The following is a 21,353-nucleotide window of genomic DNA, read 5'->3' as shown; positions in this document are numbered from 1 at the left end:
GTCACTTGCCTGCCCATTATCTGCACTCTCTCAAGCTCTAAGTACCAGAACAGGTACTTGGCTTGCATACAAAGCAAATCTACTGCATCAGCTGGAGTACTTTTTGGCCAATTAACTTGTTTAGTACCAGTCAGCCATAGTGGAGCCAAGCTGGCCAGGCATAGAAGAGTAAGGTGTCAATGGTTCCACTTATTTAAGGTACTTAGCTCTCTGGAGCATGGCAATATCATCTAAGATGATCTCTGTGGATGTTTGGAAGAAATCATGCTTAATTACCAAAATGTCATGTACATCCAGTAACAGACGTAGTCTTTGTGCTTCGTGCAGTGGCTGAATGACTTGCATCTTTAGACAGTTTCAAAAGTTGTACTACAGATATCCACTACAGCATAAATAGCCAAGCAGATGACCCAAATAAAAAAATAATATCATTCAGTCTATTCAGTGTGACTTCTTTGTTTGACAGGCTATACCCTGTTAAAGGTAACTGAAATATATTATGAATAAAATACCTTGTGTTCCTGCAAAGCAGTTGAAACAAAGCAGTTAAGTAACTGAGATCATGGTTTTTAGGATCCTAATCTCTGGAATCCAGAATTGTCTGCGTTGTTTTCCTCTGAAGGCTTAATACTGTGTATTGGTGATTCAGAAGATGACAGTGTGGTACTGCATTCAGTGGATAGGTGACAGAAGAAAAAATATAAAGAATTTTAAACCTCATCCCTTTCTAGGCTTCTCCACCCAGCTTGGTGCTGCAGGGAAGTAGCTGTGCTCACTGAGGATGCTGAGCCCAGAATAATTTTGAGGGCTATGTTAACTGCTTTAGAGAATTCACAGAAATTACAGTTTCTGCTCATTAAAAGAAAATGAGAAGATAATAGTCGTGGTGCATAGGATTTTTATGTACGTGTGCTCTTTCCAAAGGTGGAATATTAAGGCTCAGTATTCATTGAACTGTTGGGTTTTCATGCCCATTGTCCCTTTTTCTGTTGTCGGGCAGAAGCAGAGAGTGTTCTTCATCCCTGTGCTTTCAGTTATGCTTCTGCACAGTCAGGAATGTAAATATCCCTGGGACTGAAGCGCTCAAGGCTTGCCTGTGTCTGAACTGTGATCCTCCCATGAGGTGCTACTCATACCTTACTTTATTTGTGGAAAACAAACTATTAAATGTTTTATGTGGGTGTATTAAGAAGTTGCTGTATGTATACTTTTGAATATTCCTAGTAAGAGTGTAATACTTTGCCCTTGTAGCTCCCTTAGACCCCTCAAAAAAACCTCTTCCATGTTTCAGTCTGGCTTGAAAGTGTGTACTCCAGAAAATATGAGGCTGAGCTGCCATCAGCGCTGCTTTATTTGGAAGTGCTAGGCTGAAGGTTTTGTTAGATGGGTTTTGCTCTTTGTAGAAATAGTGGTACTTCACACCAAAGAAAATGGCTGTGCTCAAGTTTTCTGTGTCGCCTTTTGCAGGTTTGAAGAAAAAGCTCAGACTGACCCTCTTAGTGCACTGAAGTACCTGCAGAATGATTTGTATGTAACTGTGGATCACTCAGACCCTGAGGAGACAAAAGAGGTAAGGATGAATGGTCCTTGTCTTAGTCATAAAGAAGTGTAAACTGTGTTCTCATGTGAAAGTTTTGAGCCTTGTAAACCATGCTTTTATTCAGTTTGAAAAAGCTCTACAGGTGCATGACACTTTGCTGTATCATGTATTTCTCACACTGAAGATCGTACTGCTTTAGAAACAGTCATTTTACAACTGCAGTTCCAGATAAAATAGCTGTTGTACTCATAATAGTGAAGACTAGGCCTTTGTTTTAAATCCAGCGTGCTGGTGTGTATTTTGGGAGACTTAATTGAAATGTAAACTCTGAAATACCACGAGTCTGTAGTTGGTTGTGCGGTGGAAAGTGGATAGACTCTCACACTGCCTTTTGGCTTGGCAATATTAAATAGTTCAGGGGGAGAGAGGTTTTTCTCTAGATTTTAAGCATTTATGGAAATAGATTGTATACATATAAGATTCCAAGGGAAGGAAGCAATGTTTCTTCTGCCTTTTGAATATTATGCAGTAGGTGTGTTCTTCTATTTGTTCCAGGAATTTGTTCCCATTTCCTGTTTCGATTTCATTACTGCAGTGTGCCATGCTTTACAGAAAGGATTAAAGAAATAGCGAAAAGTGTCAGATAAGGTGGTTGATTTGACTCTGCCATTAATTTCCACATGGAACTTGGGGCAGCCAGCTATATGTACAAATGTTCAGCTCCTGACAGGTTGATGAGGAAGAGGAGACGTCTCGTCTGGTTCTTACTCTGTGTTAATGACTTTGGAAGTGGTTTGACAGCTCCCTTTATAAAATTGTGATGGGAGAATGGGCACAGTTAGTCCATGCTGAGTCTCTGGATTAAATCACTTAATCTGGTAGATTTAATTTATGATAAAGAAAAGATTATACAAAAACTAAAAGCTTTTGGAGGAGAATATGCTTCTTGCATATGTACGGTATAGAATTGTAGGGTTAGAGTTAAGAAACAAGTATTTACTCATATTGGGATCTTGAAACTGATCACATTTGTCATAAATTCTGCTTAGCTTTTATAAACACCTGATCCAATAACACATTTAAGTGCTGTCCCTCTAAGTTCTCTTAGATGGTTTCTCACTTAAGCTGTCCCTTATTTCAAGTAGTTTCACATCCTTTCTAGTAATTTCTGGCATAGGAAAGACAACAAATAATCCTGCTTTTCTTCAGGTTGAAAAGGGGTTGGTTTCCTCCCCCTACCCCGACCATGAAGCATGCTTTAGCGGGCTCAGCCCAATTATGCCCCATCTTTCCAGTGCGGTAGAACTTTCCTCTTCCTATTTGAACCTGTAATAACCTATAATATACAGTGACCACTTTCATGCTCTCTTCTCCCTCCCACCCACTCTCCTGTGTTCTCTGATCTCCCATTTTGTCCATGTCATACCTGCATGCTGGTAGCCCCATCATCCCTGTGAAGGCCGTGTGTCTCTTCGACCAGTTAATCCTAAAGAGGTCTTGCATCTCATGGCTGGCTGTGCCGCCTTTTTACCTGAACAGAAAACGTTTGTAGTGTGATCAGCAAGCTCCTCTACTTTCAGTTCATGCTGCCTGCTGTCACCAGCAGACCAAAGAAACTGCCATAAAGGCTGTGCGTTGTGCACATCTGGCACAGGAAATCCTTTAATATTATTCTATATTTGATTTTCCTGGTTCAGTGTGTAGTATTTAACTTGTCCATCTTTTAAGAATGAAGAATTTTCCTGACTGCATTGGCTCCTCTGAGATTTTGATGAAAAGTAGTAGCTTTGTCATACGAAGTAGAAATAGAATAAAATGTTTTTTAAAAAAAGTTTTCCCTTTTTATAGAGCATGCTAATGGTCTACTGCATGAGCTTAGGTAGCTCAGTCCAGCTGAGCCAAATACACTGGCAGTCCTTTCTCTGCAGGCCTAACAACCGATCCAAACAAAATTCAATAGCTTCTCTCCATCAGATCAGCACATACCATTCAGCAGAATTAAAGCTCCTGTTTCAGTGGCCTCCTAAAATCATTTAACAATTTCTGGGAGGCTTTTTTGTTTGGGTTTTTATTTTGTTGTTTTAATTGTGCTGGTGAAAAAGCTTTAACTTCCAAGGCTTTTTACACCGAAACAGGTCATAGAATGGTTTGGGTTGGAAGGAACCTTAAAGATCACCCAGTTCCAACCCCACTGCCACAGGCAGGGACACCTTCCGCTAGCTCAGGTTGCTCCAAGCCCCGTCTAGCCTGGCCTTGAACATTTCCTGGGAGGATGCATCCACAACTTCTCCAGGCAACTGTGCCTCACCACCATCACAATAAAAAATTTCTTCCTTATATCTAACCTAAATCTATTCTCTTTCCATTTAAAGCCATTACCCCTTGTCCTATCACTGTATGCCCTTGTAAAAAGTCCCCTGTAACAAGATCTTCTGGGGGTATGGCAGAACGCCAGCTGCTGCACTGGTACTGACTGGGTGTATTTCCAGTTGACGTCAATTTACCTTCCGGTTATCACATTGAGTTGGCTTTTTGCTCTGGCATTACATCTTCAAATAGCTCTTGTGCTTTCCAAAGGACTGACGCAGGCTTTTTGGATTCCGTATCAAATTTCAAGCACCAGTTCGATTGTGTATCTCAGCCCAGACACCTACATACTCTGTCGTTATTTGTAGTTGAGATCGTCTTAATATCAAAGGCTATATATCTGATCGGCTTGCTTTGTGCTGGGTACAGCCCTTCGTGTTGGAAGGCTTCTTAGTGGGGCAAATGTTAAGTGAATCAGTTTCTGCCGGTTCTTTCCCCTCTCTGTAGGGCAACTGTGAAATTTGGGAAGGACCAAGCTGAGTAGGTTTATCCCCAACTTTGTGCTGTGGTTCTCTTGGAGACTGGTCCATATGGTTTCATGTTTTATGGACTGAGATATGAGTAGTGTTATATAATGTTACAAGCAGAATTTCGCATTGAGGTAAGGCTTACTTGCTTTATGATGGAAGTAATTTCTTCTAATTTAGTTAAGCAAGTCTCTTCAGCTGTTTTGAGTTGGATGCCAAGGAAAATAAACAGGCTGTTCTGAAACTTGCTTTGGCGTTAGTAACCCATTTTGTTTAAAGTAGCATGAATGATTGATAGTAGGAGCATACTCCCAGATTTTTGTTCCTTTGTTGTGAATTTTAGGGATGTTAATAAGGTTACAGTTTTATTTCCTTTTTTATTATTCTAAAGTAAAGTAGATGCCTGCAAGTACTAAGTGTGGCATGGGTGCTTGTTTTAGTGGCCACAGGCTATATGTCAGCTCTGTCTCTGCTGATGCCCACAAATGCAGATACAGTTCTCTTCAACTGTGATTCTGCTTGAAATTGCTTAAACCTCTTGGTTAGTTCAGTGTTTTCCCATTCATTCATCTTTTTTTACTGGCTTAGTAGCTCTGATACTGTATGTAAAGGAGTGTAGATCCTTCCATGGTAGAGCTCATGGAAGTTTGTCTGTGTATTCTAGTTCACGAAGAGATTAAAGTTGTATAAAAGACTGTCATTTCTTGGTGTAAAAATTTCTGGTGGCATGGGTGGTGTTCTATTTCATACACACACAGATGTGCGTTTGTTGGTAGTTTACAGCTAGAGGCTTTTCAAGATAAAAGGATGGTCAAAATAGAAAATCAAAATGAATTCCAAGTTTTGTACTTACGTCAAGGAAAAAACAGGTGCCATTAAAGCACAAAAACATCAGTAGGTCGCATAAAAGGCTAAAGGTGGTGTTCCTTGAATGCTGGAGTGATCATACCCAAACCTTGCCGCTGCTTAGTGGGCTATAGAAGAAACCAAGATGATACAAAAAATGGCCAGTGCTGCCCAAGTAAAGGAGGGTAAGGTTATTTTGTCATTCAGAGAGAGATTCAACTACTGGTGAAGCTCAGTTCCATGATTGCTATAAAACAGATCCAAAGTGCAAGTAAAACTTGCAGTATGTTTTTCTTGGAGCACAGTAGGAGAAAGAGCGAGGACCTGGAGGCCAATTTGAGGCCTGACTAGCTTGTAGACTGAGGCTGGAGGCCCTTGTTCAAGGCTGCTTCATACTTTCCATTCTTAAGACCTTGTCTTTAATAAATTTGCCAGATAAAGTCAGCAGGGCCCAGAAGTATTGTTTGAGTCTGCATATTAGACTGATATTTCTGGGAAAATTGAGGCCCAAATGGGGAAAAATAGTTCTAGGAAGGAGCTAAGAAAAGCGTGCTTCTCTTCTTCATGTCCTGCTGTGATTCTTTGTAAAGCCTCAGAGTCTGCGTGCTGCAGGAACAGAGGCTTTGGAGCCAAGGAGCTACAAAAACAGTGTTCAGCCTTCCCAACTTCGGCTAGTGACAGCTCTGTCCTCAAAGAATTTGAGTCTATGCTACGAACCACCGTCCCAACAGAACTGGTCAAAGCTGTGAAACTCTTTATTATGCTGTGACCTGAGCACTTGCCATACAGACATCAATCAATTCTGTCCTTATCAATCAGACATTATGAATCAGTTCAGATTCATACAACCTGCTGGGTTATCCCAAACAAGAGTTACTCATTCCCCCTTAGTGTTAACATTTTCATTTGCGCAAAAATCAGAGGAGTGCAGCAGCAAATACACTAAAACTTGCATAGGTTGCCACGTGGCAGAACTGCTTTTTTGCTGTAGGTAGAAAACTAGATGAAGTCCGCACAACTTATAGAACAATGTTGGAAGCATGAAAGTCATAAGTTGGAAAATGCCAGAATTAATATTACCCATGTAGCCTTAATTTGGCCTCTTTCCAAATGTGGTTGATTATATTAGTTAACCTTGTATTAGTTAGCCAGATATATAACTAATGGATCAGATATATGACAAATATAGCCTTAGATTGATTAACCAGACATATTTATCTCTAAGGAATCCTTACCTTAGTTCAGAAGGTGGGTTGGATCTCTGAGAGAAGTTAATTGTGTAGCGAAGGGAACTATGGAGGCTGAATTTGGAATGGATGAAGCCAGTGAGCCGGAGGGATTGTTAAAAGAAAATGGGTGGTGGTGTGATTAAAGCAGTTGGATGCTTCTGCTGGATAATTGAATTCTGGTCTTGCCTCTGTAGCAGGGTTGCTATGTGAAGTTAAGCAAATGTTTTTTCCTAGATGATCATTAATTGGGTGTCTCATTCTGATACCTGATGGAGGGATTTGACGTGTGGTTTGCTTGAGGGCTTTGCTCTTCTGGTTGCAAGTGAATTCAGAAGCTGTTGCATAATGCTATGCATTTTAGAAAATCAGATTCTGGCAGTTTCAACTAGGGGACCCAAAATTAGTCAGAATTTGAACTTCCCGTCTGTTACGATAACAAGTAATACTATAGAAAAATGGATGAAGAAATTAATTCCTTCTGTAGATCAGAGTTTGAACTTGCGGAAGAAAATGCCACATTGGATATATGCTGTGAGTGGTGTGTAGGAGACCTGGTATCGTAAGTGGTAACAGTTGGCTGGGAAAAAGTAGGGGTCCTTTGGGAGGACATCAGAGAGTTAGCTGGCATTGTAATGCAAATGCAGAGTGAAACAGCTTAGCCTCAGTGCTGTCCATAACTGTTGTTCTTAACTTAGGTGCTTGACTACTCTGTCAGAAGGTGCTTTCTAAAAGTGAATTGATACACAAAATACAATTTCAAAACAAATAAACAATGAACCTCAAGGTTGACTGAAGTGCAGCAGCATCAGTGAAGTGGAGACAAGATACACTTTCCTCACAAAGCTGGAAAAAAACCTTGTAGCCATGAAAAATCCATCACGCCTCACGCAGATGAGGCTGGAATACTTGGCAGAGGGTCTTTTCAACGGATTTTTGGTCTCAGTTCAGCAAGTCAGCTAGCTGGATCCTGCTTATATAGTCTCTTAGCTGGGCATCCTGAAACCCAGCCTTAAGCATGGCTTGCTTTCTGTCTGCAGCAGGATGGCTGCTGGCGTTGCTGGGGGACACAAGGGAACCCCTTGAAGCATGTGGCATCTGCTTTGTCCCAGTGTAGCTGGCTTCATGTGCTACCAGGCAGTTGGCAGCAGGCCCGTAAGGCAATTGTGTGGGAGGGAAAGATGGCCAGGACATGGCATTTGCTTTCAAAAGTAGCACAGATTTAGCCACCGGTTTTGTTGGAACTTTTGGAGCTATTTATGCTGGGCATCTGTTTAAGTACGTTGCTGATTTGGAGCCAAGCAACTCTTGCAAGTTACGCTAGCAGTGAAATACACATGTAGCGTTGCATTCCCTTTTGATTTCATATAACCGGACCTTGCACTCAAGAGGGTACTTAATGAACCTCTTCCCACTGTTCTGCAGTTTGTCAATCCTGTATCTTTCTAACCTGTTCTTAAATACCTCCAGTGCTAGCTTCATGTGATAGCTTCCCCAAAAGACGCCAACTTACTCCAGCACACTACTTACATTTCTATTTTAGACTTTTTTTTTCTTGATGTCATGTTGAAACTGATCTTGCTGAAGTGTTTTTGTGGCTTCTTGCACATAGTTGTAGATTTATTTTTTTGAAGTGGCCTTCTGAATTTATGGCTTACTGCATTTTCCTCCTTGGCCGTTCTTCTGTGGAGGCTTTGCAAACCTGACTCCTTTGAACTATCTATAAAGCTTGGTTTTCAGACCACTTACATTTTTTTTTTTCTTTCTAATGCTTTTCTCATATGTTGCTAATTGATATAGGGCATCCAAAAGTGATTGCCTTATTGTGGATGAGACTTACGAGCCTTGATAACAGCAGAACTACTTGATTTATTTTAAGATCCTATTACTCTTCATGCACTTTCTATGCATTTGTCATTTTTTTCAATAGGATGACATTGATCTGTTGAGTCCTAAATCTGTTTTCACAGAGCCTATGCACCCCAACCTGTTTTGTATAGCTGATCTTTCCTGTGTATGTTGATTTGCACTTGGTCCTAGCGGATTGCACTTTGATCCGTCATTGTAAGCTGCATGAAATGGCAAAACAGTCTGAAGCCTGTCTGCTATATGCTGGCAGTCTGTCTGAGCATGGCATAGGGTCTGTGGACTCGGTGAACATGTCCTGTTCTGTCAAGCAGGTTATCACTAAAAACGCAGAATGATGCTGAGCCTGGGGCACAGATGAATCACTTCTGATTCTTGGCTTCATTTTGATGTCAAGCCATTGATAGCTACCCACAGTAAAGTTATTTGACCTATTTGCCATTCCCTGTTAGCTTAGTCTAGGCAATGCCTTGATAATTTGCCTTAAATATCACGTAGAAGCATCAGAAGTTCTATGAAAGTCAAAATGGGCAACATCTATTGCCAAGTCCCATCCATAGGGTGTGCTGCCTTGTAAAAGAAATCAGATTGATGTGATACGACTTGTTATTGCCAAATCCATGTTAGCTGCTACTCGCCACCTTCACTCCTAGATGCCTGCAAATTGTCTGCTCCCTGTTTTTTCTTGAAATTGAAACTAAACTGATGGATATGGAATTCCTGGCTGTTCTTCCCACTTTTTCTTTGAATGTACGTGTTTCTCGTCTGATTCCCCCTGACCACCTTCTTTCCTTCCGGGCTGTGTGCTGTAAAGATGCACAGACAGGATACAAAAGATTACCAGCCTTTAAGGGATCAGCTAATTCTTTAAGGAAACATGACAAAGCACAAAGCTTTGCTGCTACCTGGGTAACTGAAAACAGCAGCTGAGGGCAGAGGAAGATACTGTGTGCACTGTCTATCAGTAGATATTAAGAGAGATTAAAACCGTGAATGTGTTACTTGGGAACATCTGAATCATGAATAAAAATGTTTTAAGCAAAGAATGTTTTTTAGGTAGAAAGACATTGCCTTAAACTTGGTGATACGAGCTTCTCCAGCAGTTCAGAACAGTTGTCGCCATTTAAAGCTTTCTCTGTTGTTCAAGAAGTTCATTCTGTGCTCTAGCAGTTACCCTGTTTTCGTGCCATTTAATCCTTGCTCACAGAGACTGTACCACATTCATCCCTGGGAACGCTGTTGTGTGGAAGAGGCTCTACCTTACTTCTGCACTGTGATATCTGCCAGGGAGGCAAAAAAGTATATATAAAAAAATGAAGTTTTAGGGCTCTCAGTCAAGTACCTTTCATTGCATCAACGCTGCTTTAATTCTAGGAAAAACCATCCAACTTGCTCTGCCAAGGTGACAAATTATATTGCTCATATGAAAGTGTCTGCTGCTGTTATTCCTGTGTATGGCACAGTAGTTCTAAGGACTGGGCAAAGAAAACCCAGCAACTGTAAAGCCACTTGTATTTCTATTAATCTTTCAGGTTTTTTCCTGTGTAGGTAATAACTATTTTATTTCATTCTTTGTCCCTCCACCACCTTTTCTGCAGTTTCAGCTCCTTGCTTCAGCGTTATTTAAGTCTGGCTCAGATTTCACCACTCTTGGTGAGTATTGTGTATCAGAAGAATTCTATTATCTATATTCCCTCCAGTAGTTACTGTTAATTTCTGCTGGGTTTTATATCAAATTTTATAGTTCATATGAATGTTGTAGGCCCTTTTTGGTTTGAATATGCGAAGCGCATCTACGTAGACATTTGAGAAATTATTTGTAATGACCAGTGTCCAATGCCTCAAGTCCATATTTAAAACATCTGTCACCAGTGGTTTTAAACCCATGCCTCCTGGGATCATTTTGTGTCTCTTATTACATCTGATGCTTCACTGTTACCCAAATAAACAGAAGCTTTGGTCGGAATAAAGCATATCCTGTCATGTCACTTTGGAATCTCACAGCATGGCTACAGCTCTGTTTGCTGTGATAACTGCAGTTCCTGGAGTAGTTTGGTTCGCTCTGTTCTTTGCAAAACTAGTTCTTTGGGCAGAATGTCAAGAGCAAAGAAAACAGTGGCGTGTAGGGCTGGAAACTGGAGGTCTGAGCCAAAGCTATAATTTGCTTCACTATTCTGGCCAGTTAACTCTTCTAAACAGTCGAGAGTGTAGTTCTGGGCAAGCTATAGGAAGGCTATAGGCATAACTTACATTCTTGTAATGTGTTGTCCTCACATTACTGAGCTCTTGCTTGGAGCATGAATGACTTCAGTTTTTGGATGCATTAACTCCCAATCTAAGAAATTGAGGGAAGGAAAAAACCTACTGCACTATCTGCCCTGCTGGCTGAAGAAGCTTTTGCTGGGCTTGTGTGGTTTGGAAGACGTTACCTAGTTGATGCCATTAGATGAATTTTTTTAAAGGAGGGAAGCCAAGTTATCAGAAAGAAGCCACCCCCCACCCCCAGTTTTGAGTGTTCTAAAAGATGACTTGGGTCTTGACACAATACTTTATTCAGAGGTTGGCTTTAGAGTTAAGAGGATACATACACTAAATGCTGCTTCTAAAATAAATATAAAAACCAAGCCCTCCTTGATTTGATTAACTTGGTTGACTTTGATTAACTGAAGAGTTACTTCACTGAATTAAAAAGCATTCCTTTGAGATACCAGTGATTGAAGTAATACAAAGCAGAAGAAACTGTTGTATGTGCGCACTATTGTTCTCGCTGCTGATGGTTTGAGGATTTGGATAAACAATGTTTCTGCCACAGACTAAACCCTCCCCTGTTGGGAGGCAGCACTTCGCAAAACTAGTTTGCAAAGCACCCGTGTACCATGGTGCAGCCTGGGTCCTCTGTGCAAGTCGGGTGGTTAAATACCAACTCTCACTTGGGACTTCTACCATCATCAGAGCTTGTCTCAAGAAAAACTGGAAACAATACAAGTACCAGATCTGGTTAAGAGAGTAGTGAGGATAATGAGGAAAGCCTGAGGACAGGAGAAATGAGGCACCAAATAAAAATAGCTGCACAGATTTTGTTTTCTGGGACATCAGAGCAGTCCCCTGAGGACTCTTGCTTCCCCCATTTTTTCAGGACTGTCAATGAGCTTGACAGCCATTTGCTTTTTACTTTTTATGGCATTTGATTGCGGTGTTGGCTTGGGCTGACGTGATCTCTGTGTGTATAAGCACATAGTAGCGGGATGGAGAGCTGGCAGCCTTGTTAGTTTGTCGAGGCAGAAGCAGCAAACAGTTAACAGCTGTCCAAAATGGACAACTGGCGTATTCCTCAGCTAAACTGAGTGTGTGAAGAAGTGAACACTGACTTGCTTTCCTCTATTCTTTCTTCCCCAGGATTTTCGGATGTCGACCACACGTATGCGCAGAGAACTCAGCTGTTTGATACGCTAGTTAACTTCTTTCCAGACAACATGACCCCTCCTAAAGGCAACCTGGTGGACCTCATCACGCTGTAACGGAGCCATCACTGGACATGTGCAAGAGGGGAAAAGCATCCATTTTCAGTATTTTAATTTTTTTACTGCATTGATTGACTGCTGGGATGAAGTAATATAGTAACCCCTAGGTGTTTGAAAGGGGTTTTATACTTGTATGGTGAATCCCTGAAGCTTTTCCCTTGGAGTAGGTTAATAAAATGTAACTGACATACTTCCGACTAAATATATATATATTTTTTCTGACTTTGGATTTTGAGTTAGCAAATGTAAGATGAAAAGGTGGGGGGAAAGAAAAAAAAATAAAACCCAATCATGCAGTGATCGTTTTTGCCTGTAGGAGAAAATTGAGATTTGTGAGTTGTCTGGAATTAAAGATGATGGGTTTTATTTTGGGTTTCGTAAGAAAGCAGGGGGGAGGTTGTTCTTTGCTCACTTGTAGCTGGTCATGATATATTGCTTTATCTTACAACTCCATCCTCAGCAGCTGAATAACTTGGCAATGGGACGCTGGCACGTGTTGAGGTAATAGTAATGTATGTGTCCTGAATCTTGTAATAGCAGCGTGTCATGTGAAGGGGAGCACACATTACAAATTATCTGTCCCCTTGTCCCAGAGTCGGGCTGACAGGCGTGTCTGACTGCATCCAATACCCAATCTAAACCTGAATGTACCTACATGCCTATCTTCTGTCCTCTGGAGCCTTCCACTTAAACCTGACAGGCAAGTGGGAACCTCAGAGAAACCACTGGAAAAAGGGAGTGCAGTTGTCATCTGCACAGGCCCCTTTTCAGGGATTGTTTGGTTTTTGCTGTTGGGCTCTTCCCGTGAGAAATGGTGCAGGCCCTCGCAGAGCACAGCAGAACTGGGTCTTCCACCACATGCACATCCAACCTCTGCAACCTGACTCTGGGTTGGGTGTAGGATTTCTGAAGCAGATTGTCTTCGTTTACATGCACCTATGCTTCTGTGTGTGTTCGTCGATGTGTAAATGTAAAGAGGATTGCTGCAAACAGCTTGTCTCCTTCCTACATAGTGCAGCTCATTCACCTTCAAATGCATTTTAGACGTAGATCTGAATGTGAGGGAGGCCTTTTTATCATAAAGCTCTTTGAAAGCAAGCTGATGCATATGTAGAGAAAATATATTCTTCCTTGCAGAAAGCCTTCTTTATAAAGAAGGTAAGGGCTTGGTGCTGCACTATGAAGTGGAATGAAGGATATGCATACCCAGCATTAGAGATTTTTTGCATTCAATGTCGGTGAGTGTTCAGTACAAACTGGCAGATGTAAATACTTAAATGAAACTGCAAAGCTTTATGTCCAGAAATGTTCATGCCAGTAGGGTATCATCACTGCACCCACAGTGGCTATGTGACTCCTGGTGAGCTTGATGGAAGTCTTGTGTGCGCAGAGATGATTTGGACTCTTGAAATAAAGAGTTAGTGAAGTGTCTTTTTCAGAGCTCCAGTGTCTGCTTGCTTTGATTGCATTGTATTGCCTCTTTGTCATGTTCTTTGTGTGAGTTTTGTAGTCCTGGTAAGTTAGAAATAGATTTAAAAACTCATGCTAGTGTTTAATCACTTACAAAGGAACAATATGTTAGCAGTTAGGCTTTGCTTTGTCTTCAGGGAGGACTATACAAATACAGTGTTTTTAAGTAACCTGTAACTTGAGGCTGGTTTGACATTATATACTTCAGTGGATGACAAATCAGATGTCTGTGGAAGAATCCACTCAGTGCATAGTGCAGTAAACAAAATCTGATGGAATTGTTTCTTTGAAACGTTGCATTTTTTTTTCCAGTGACATGGAAAGTTTTACGTCACTGCTAGGCTTTACAATGTGCTACATTTGCTGACGCTGTAACTGAAGTAGAGCTTGCATGGTACAAATGTAGCATACCACCAGTGCTATACTGGGGGAGTACTCCAGCTGAGGCGTTGAATCCATTGAGATTGAACCGAGCACTTTTAATGCAACCAGTGAAAATGCTGCAGCCCTGTAGTACTTAAAATTTGAGTGTTGTTGTGCTCCCTTATCACTTTATCTCATTGTGTATTCTCCAGCTTCAGTCAGATGATTAATTACTTTATGTGACAGTGTTCTAATCAAGTTCTTCATAAACTTTTGCATGTACGCCTTTGACGACTACGTGTGAGGCTGAACCCGAAAGATGCAGCTAGACTGAGGAGCCCCAGCAAGCAGATGGTAGAAGTTTAGGAATGCCAAAAGCTTGGTGAATGTTGTTGCTGGTGAGCAGTGCATCGTGTCAGGCTTGATTTGCGTTACAGAAATTCGATCAAAACCCATTGTCCTCTGTGTCGGGGGTGCATGCAAAGCCTGACAGCCGGCTCAGGGGTGGGATTTTTTGTATCATCGTGTAAAGGACTGATTTGTCTGAGCGAGGTGAGCATTGCTTCTGCAGGACTGACAATCCCAGCTAACAAGAGCACTTCAGGATGATCAGATATTGACCTACCTTTATCCTGAGCAGATCGATTTCAGCTCGCACAAGTACAGTTTATGGATTACAGCTGGTGATTAACCAGCAGAAGCTATTTGCTCAGCTTTGGAGCATTTGTTGAGCAGCAGAGGCACCCTGTGGCCAGAGAGGTTAATCCAAAGCAAAGGTTCCTTGTGGCTTTGCCAAGGGTTTTTCCTGGTCCTGTGTCCTTAAAGCTAGGAGTCAAAATTAAATTACTTCCTTGCGTTGGTGCATGCTATGCTACCTGATTTAAAACCTAATTAAAAATTCTGAGCAGTGAAGTATAAATTTCCTTCCAAAATAAGCCACTTATTGACAAGCAGTTACAGGGAGAGTTTGAATTTAATTACATGCAGAGCTTTAAAGATACCAGTGATATCCCAGGAAAGCATTGGATGTGATCATTACAGAAATACTGAAGTATAAACAGAGAAGAAACCCACTTGATCTGAAAACAGCCACCTGAAAATGTTTCACAGCCCAGTGCATGCAATGTTATAAATATACAAGCTGTACTTGAAGTCTTTGAACCTCACCCTTACTGCTTGCAGGCTGTAGCAGAGACTGCTTTTTAGCTTAGACGAGACAAACATACTCTGTTTGCCTTTACCTTATAATATAAGGTGACTTTGTGTATGGATTTAACACCACATAATCTTTGCACTACAGTAGTTTATCTCTAAATGATGTGTTAACTTGTAAATGAGGTATTGTAAAAGAAAGCATCATTACTTGTCAGAGAGGGAGTCGTTTATGATGACTGGGGTCTTTAAAGCCAAAGTTACAAGGTTCTGGTATGTTTTTTTTAAAGCTATAGGTAGTCAAGGCAGAATAAACTTGATATAGGCATCAAGATGTTAGTCCTGATTTAGCTTTTTTTTAAAAAAAAAATATCCTTTTGAGATTCGTGAATTTGGTTCTTCACTGACACTGGTCTTCAGTGTAGTCCTTATGATATTACTTAGTAGATCATCTCTTATGAAAACATGGAATTATTCTTTATGCAAAGTTGTTCCTGTCAAGTGACATGTTTTCCTAGAGAAATAAAGCTCTTCAGGTTTGATTTTTGGTCACTTGGATTAGGCAGAATTAATTGAGTTTCATAACATTCGTCCTGTACAACCCCTCATAGTAGTTGCAAGGCAGAAGTCCTGGAAACTTCTCTCGAAATGACTTCTCCAAGCAAGTGCTGCTATCACAGTGTGCCCCAACATGTTTTCTTGTGGCAGAAGGACCTACTTAGATGATGTTGTTAAAAATGAGGAGACTATAGCCACCTTCTTGCCGTTTTTCTTGAGGATCCCATTAATTAATACTCATCCTGGGGAGACCTGAAGGGTGATGCAAAGTGGTTATTGAAATTAGTTGTATTTTTTTCCTCTTCTGGCTCTTCTAAAGGTAATGTTTGTGATGTATTTATTCTTAAGCATCTCTTCCTTTTGCTCAATATAATGAGGAAGGAGAACTTCATCCTGGCAATGTTTAGTTTGCCCTTTCTCGGGACAGGATCTTGGATGTGTAGTTTATGTAGTTGTATCCAGCTGTGTAACTACGTGTCTGGGGTTTGCTTGTTTGCCCAGGGTGGCTCCGTGTGCATGCAGGTACACACTAGCTCAGGGGTCAGGCTGGAGGTTCCTACCAGAACATCATACACTCGTTTTTGGAAAATCAGTCTGTGAAGACCCAACCGGAAAAGCTTTTCCAGTTGGTATTTGCTTTGTGTGGTGGCAACTAGAGTGAAATTAGAACACTTTCCTAAAGAGCTTACTAAAGTTTCCCTTTTGTATTGAAGATTGTATTGGAGTAAGGATGCAGCAATAGGTTTAAAATAAATTACTGAAACTTTTTGGTCACCGATTACGATAATTTAGCTTGAAAATTTAAAGATTGAGGAGTCAGTCAGCAAACTATTTGGACCCACCTGTTTGCAAGAGGGCAGGCTCTTTGCAGGGGTGTGGGGCTAGTAGCCCTCTGTGTATTTCTTTAATTGGCAGCCACAAGTGTCAGGGTCTCCGTTAGCTGTTTCTTCTTCCAGGAGAGACTCCTGCCAAGCAGAGTAATGACTCTGGAAGAGTGTTTTCCGTAGGGCTTTGTGGAACAGCTGTTTTCCGAATCATTTTCCTGATGTGTGCAAATATTGAGAAGGGAGTTTTCTTTGTCACGAAGGTGTATGCTGATCTCGCCCTGCTGTGCCAGCCTGCAGTTGTGGGTGCTGCAGACGAGTGATAAATTCAGAGCAGTGCTCTGAGAAACACTTGAAACTTGTTTGTTGCTCTTGCTGTGAGGTGAGCATTAACGCTGCCTCTTTCAAATGTGGGAGGGTGACAGGTACCTGTAATGCTATTAATTCTCTTGCTGCCTCCTGTATTTCGGAATCGAGAAGGAAATACTTTTGTAGAGCTTATCAAGTGAAACTTTAGTATGAATTAGCTCTGTGCAACCTTAAACTTGAATGGCTTTGCATCTCTGTACATGCGGTAATTCTGTTGATGTAATGCTGCGCTGCTTCTGGGGAAAATGGCAAAAATTATTAGGTATATTTCCATTCAGTACCTTTGTTTTTTGAAGTGGAAAAATGTCTTGTGAAAACTTGAGTCCTGGTGTATGTTTGGAATTTTAGCATATTACTTGGCTTGGACAAGTTAAGGAATGGTTTGGCCATTGTCGCGTGAAGTCCTAACAGTAAAAGCAATTCATGTATATCTCTGGAAGTGCTTGTGGTGTTTTGTAGCTGTAGTTATTACAAAAACAGAGGTGGTCCCACTAAATGAAAAATAAAAATTATTGCTGTTCTGATTAGAGGGAAGATTATAGAAACTTTGAATGAGCTTGGCCAATTTTAATTAGCACACATGGTAATTTGGAGATGGGTCTTACTTTGTGAAAGGAGAACAACTATGTGACTTGTTCTTGGCATAGATTGATAGGCGTACCTAAGCTGTAAATATTGTGGAAATGTAAATGTACTCTCAGAAGCTTGTTGGTGTATCTAAATGCCTATGGGTATGGTAGACCTCATCTTATCCTGTCATGGAAAAGGTTATGCTGGAAATAGTTCAAGCTGGTTGTGGTAATGACTTGTAGGCAAAATCCCTGGTTTTACTGAAAGCCTCTATTATAATGAGAAGTTGGAGTGGAAAAAGTAGATTTACTGTACTGGAACCATTATAATAGTACATGGCTCAGCACTTGGATAAATTGACTCCAGATGCTTTTATCTGTAGGCAGTGGATCCAAATGCGGTTTTAGAGTGGAAGCCAGTTAATGACCTGCTTATTGCCATTTGAGAGTCCCACAAGAAAATGTCACAGTTGATGCCAGCTGGTATACTTCTGGTGTTCCTGGCAGGCGCCAGCTGGATAGCGTCCCTTTGGATTATCCATGTATGCTTTGGTTATATATATATCTATATATATGTAAACCTCTGAAGAGGACAGTGGTTGCATGGGCTGTATATAACACGAGCTGTATGGCTTAGGTGGGCCGGCAGAGCAGCATCTTGCCCAAGCGCAGATCCGGAAGGTAACGTACTGCCGCTGTCTCTGATTTCATATACTTGAAATTGATGTTAGCGATGAACTCCAGATACCTGCTATGACCTGAATTCAGTGCTCTGCTTCCGAGTATCTGCAGCCACAGACTTGCTTAAGCTGCTGTCAGTGTATCACTCGGTACCCTGAAGTCTTAATTTATACTTGGTGCAGACGAAGGTACATGTTGCTTTGGCTTCCAGCTGTTTGCTGTAAGTCAGCACAGCTTTTACTGATGACCTGGAGACTGAGTGCTGTCAGAAATCGGCTCCAGCATGGCCTCGTGGTTCATTCCTGGGGAAAGGAGCGTGAGTGAATAGCTCAAAACTGGCTCTACCAGGTTGGATTTTTGGTTTTGCTACTTGTTTGAAAGGAAGATCTCTCGCTAGCATACATGCTGTCCAGCATGATGGTCAAAGCATGGTCCCTTGGGCGTTCCCCCATTTATTCTTTTTCTTTCCCTGTGTACTCACTATTCACTGCTGTTAAAATGCTGTGCCTTCAGACTTCCCTGCGTTTAATGGAGTACCTGCTGAGGAGTTACAGGTTAGAGCTGTGTGGTGGGAGCAGATTTCCCAGCAGCAGCACGATGTGCTGTCAGCGTAACACCGCAGCATACAGCCATTTCCTTGTGCCCCTCCATGCCCCAGCGTCCAGCACTGGGGTAAGCCTTCCCGCCCGTCTCGGCAGCGTTTATTTTGCACGGTCCCAGGAGTGTGGTAGCTGTTTGACAGAAGGAAAAGGTGATAATGCCAACCCTCAAGGTGTCCTAGGTTTCTGCCACTTGCTTTCATCATCCCAAATCTTTCACCAGCGGAGGACAGCAGCTAGGAGTTGGGGTGTTCGGGTTCAGTTTGCAGCATAGCAGGGCAGAGGGAGGGGGAGGAGAAGTAGGTTTGGGGGTGATGTAGTGATGGCTCATGTGAGCATGCGTTTAAAGTGTGGTCTATCTGTTGTGGAAGGACTTTTAAAACTCCCTTGACAAGTAGGTCTGCTGTTCAAAGCTCTTTCCCTGCCCCCCCCCCCCCCCCATGTGAGCTGGATTCTTTGGCTCTTTCTCAAACGGAAGTAGGTGCAATATCAGAATCTTCTAGTCTTAGAGCTTCACCTGGAGCTTTGTCCCTCTCCATCCCAAAGACACCAGAGAGGCTAAAACTTTTTTTTTTTTTTAATCCCTGGTCCCTCTGTAGCGATTGCAAGGAGGCCAGCTGGGCTTAACACTGTTCAAACATACTGGAGGTTGTACAGCACAACCAGCAATCAGACCAGGTCTGGCAGGCTTTAGAGATTATTAAAACCTAAAAATGTTCTGAGCTTTCTGATGAAACCTGCCGTTGAGATTAAGGCAAATTAGCCGCTTTTTAATTAACAGGGTGGTGGGGAGGGTAGACCACAGCAGTGGCTCCAGTGGTTGCAGTATACTTCACATCCCAAGTACCAATGGACAGGTTTTTCCCTCCAGTGATGAGAATATACACTTTAAATATCCTGACTTTGTAACTAGCTGGCCAGGGGATGCGATAATTACTTTGTGTTTCACTAAAAAGAAGAGTGCTGCAGCGTGTGAACAGAGTCTGTTCATTGAAGAAGCCACTTACAGGCTGAAAGTGACTTTTTTTTGTTTAAGGTTTTGACAAAAAACTCAGCTCTTAAAAGGGGAAAATGGCTTTTACCAACCTGTGCTTTTTTCGTTGCAAGTCAGCGACTTCACTGCAAATAGTCCAAGTCTGAACAGTGGCTGATTCCTCTGCTTACCCTGTAGTAATATGCGCTATTCAAAAGATGACAGCCTGATTTCCTTCCTCAAGGAAGCTCCTGTACTGGAGAATACTTTTATTTAACCATAGAGGAGATAACTATTGTGCCAGTGACTTGTTTTTTCTCTCGTCTGCTGTGGTAACTGGGAAGGCAAACTAGCAGTGGAGGCAGAATATTTCCTCCATCTCTCCTTCATCATTCCTGTCCTCCTTCCCCTCTCTCCCTCCTGTTGATGTTTTGATGTGCAAAACACTTCTTGCTTCAGAAGCTGCTGTGCTGGGTAGTGGAAAAGAAAACAAAACTCTAGTTATTAGTAGCTGTTACTATTTATTAAGGCTGTATTTTCTGCTGTATCTTCCAGCATATCCTCCTCCGCAGCAGGAAATGAGGGGATGCTGTGGAGATCGTAAGCCAGAGAAAAGACCTTAATTATACAAGCAAATGTGTGTATGGGAGTCTTGGAGACCCCCAACCTTGCAGACCACTTTGCCTAGGGACAGAAAATGAAAGCCCGTTCGCTCCTCCTCAGTTAATGGGAGATGACATTGCCATCCTTGTGGCTGGTGGTGATGTGCATCTTGTACATTTAGATGCTGAGATGCAACGTGCCTCATTTTAGAAGTATTGAGTCTCAGTAAGTATTTTTCCTTTGATCATTGTACTTTGAAACTGCTGAAATAACCTCTCTTAGATGAGTTGATAGTGTAGGTAGGATCTGGGTAGCTTGGGGTTAAAGATAAAGCGGGCTGGCTGGACACCATCACCTGGTTAGGGGTATTTTTCAAGCTGTTTCTTTGAGCTGTTGCCTCTACTCTTGCTGTAGCGCTGTACCCTGTGATGGTTTGTTTGTCTGGACCTTCAGTGTTTGTCACCTCATCCTCTACACCCTCGTGTGGTCCCCAAAAGCTGGTTATCCCAATGTAGTGCTTGGAGTTGTGAGTGTCCACCCCCTGCCCACAATTTGGCCCTTTTTTTCTGTTTTGGCATCTGGCTTGAAGCATTTGTATCTCAACAGCAATCCCACAGGCTCTGCTGTCTGTCCTGCAGGTGTTGTTTCAGACATGTGACCACCGAGAGGTGCAGACAGCCCTGGGCTGGAAAGGAGTGAGTGTCTGTGGGGTGACGAATGCTGTGAACTGCGTATGTGTTGTAACAGGCAAGTCAAATGTTGACTGGTCTGGTGGTGAGCCCGTGGTGGTACAGGCATCGTTCCTGGGCTCTGGCAATTCCCCATCCTGCCCTTTTCTTTACAGATAAGCGGATGGTCTTTGTTCAGCCTCGAGTGTTAATTTTCTTCCTTGGCATAAATCATCTTTGATGATTTCTGGGTTGATATGTAAGCCCCATGCTGTACATAAATGAATGAGTGATATGAGGAACATCTACAAATGTAGTTATGTTGTATGTAATGTACATAAGGAGAGAATGTATTTTGTTCATTTTTTTCTTAATAAAAATATATATGCTAGCAAGGGTGTTTATTTAAGATCTCTTCGTTTCTAACATTGCTTGCTCCTGAGAATGGAAACATGTCTGTAAAGGTGTCGTAATGGTGCGGAAATTGTGAAAATGGTGGCACGTTCTGTCTGGGTGGCACGCACTTGCTGCTGGAGGAGCCCGCCGTGTTCCTCTGTGCTGCAGAACAGCTGAGAAGATATCCTGTTCCCTGACATCGGTGATGGGCTGGATCAGTATCCCATAAATCCAGCATGTGCTTAACAGTTGCAGTAATTTTTATTGGGGAGGAACACTGAGCTAGAACATATGC

General features: G+C 41.9%; 1 protein-coding gene across 6 annotated transcripts in view; it reads left to right on the top strand.

Annotated features, from left to right (window-relative positions):
- MKLN1 (muskelin 1) overlaps positions 1 to 12,023 on the top strand; it is a 98,321-nt gene extending 86,298 nt beyond the window's left edge. For 5 of the 6 annotated variants that reach the window (XM_055712288.1, XM_027798262.2, XM_055712291.1 and 2 more), the window contains 3 exons: positions 1,468 to 1,570; positions 9,911 to 9,965; positions 11,709 to 12,023. In XM_055712288.1, coding sequence (XP_055568263.1) covers positions 1,468 to 1,570; positions 9,911 to 9,965; positions 11,709 to 11,830 — 280 coding nt within the window. In that variant the 3' untranslated portion in view covers positions 11,831 to 12,023. The remainder of the gene's footprint in view (positions 1 to 1,467; positions 1,571 to 9,910; positions 9,966 to 11,708) is intronic. The other variant, XM_055712289.1, reaches the window with a different exon arrangement.
- The last annotated feature ends 9,330 nt before the right edge of the window (positions 12,024 to 21,353 follow it).

Source organism: Falco cherrug, chromosome 5 (genome assembly GCF_023634085.1).
Source record: "Falco cherrug isolate bFalChe1 chromosome 5, bFalChe1.pri, whole genome shotgun sequence".
Taxonomy (NCBI): domain Eukaryota; kingdom Metazoa; phylum Chordata; class Aves; order Falconiformes; family Falconidae; genus Falco; species Falco cherrug.
The sequence above is the reverse complement of the archived record's forward strand: the minus strand, read 5'-3'. Positions and strand labels throughout refer to the sequence as shown.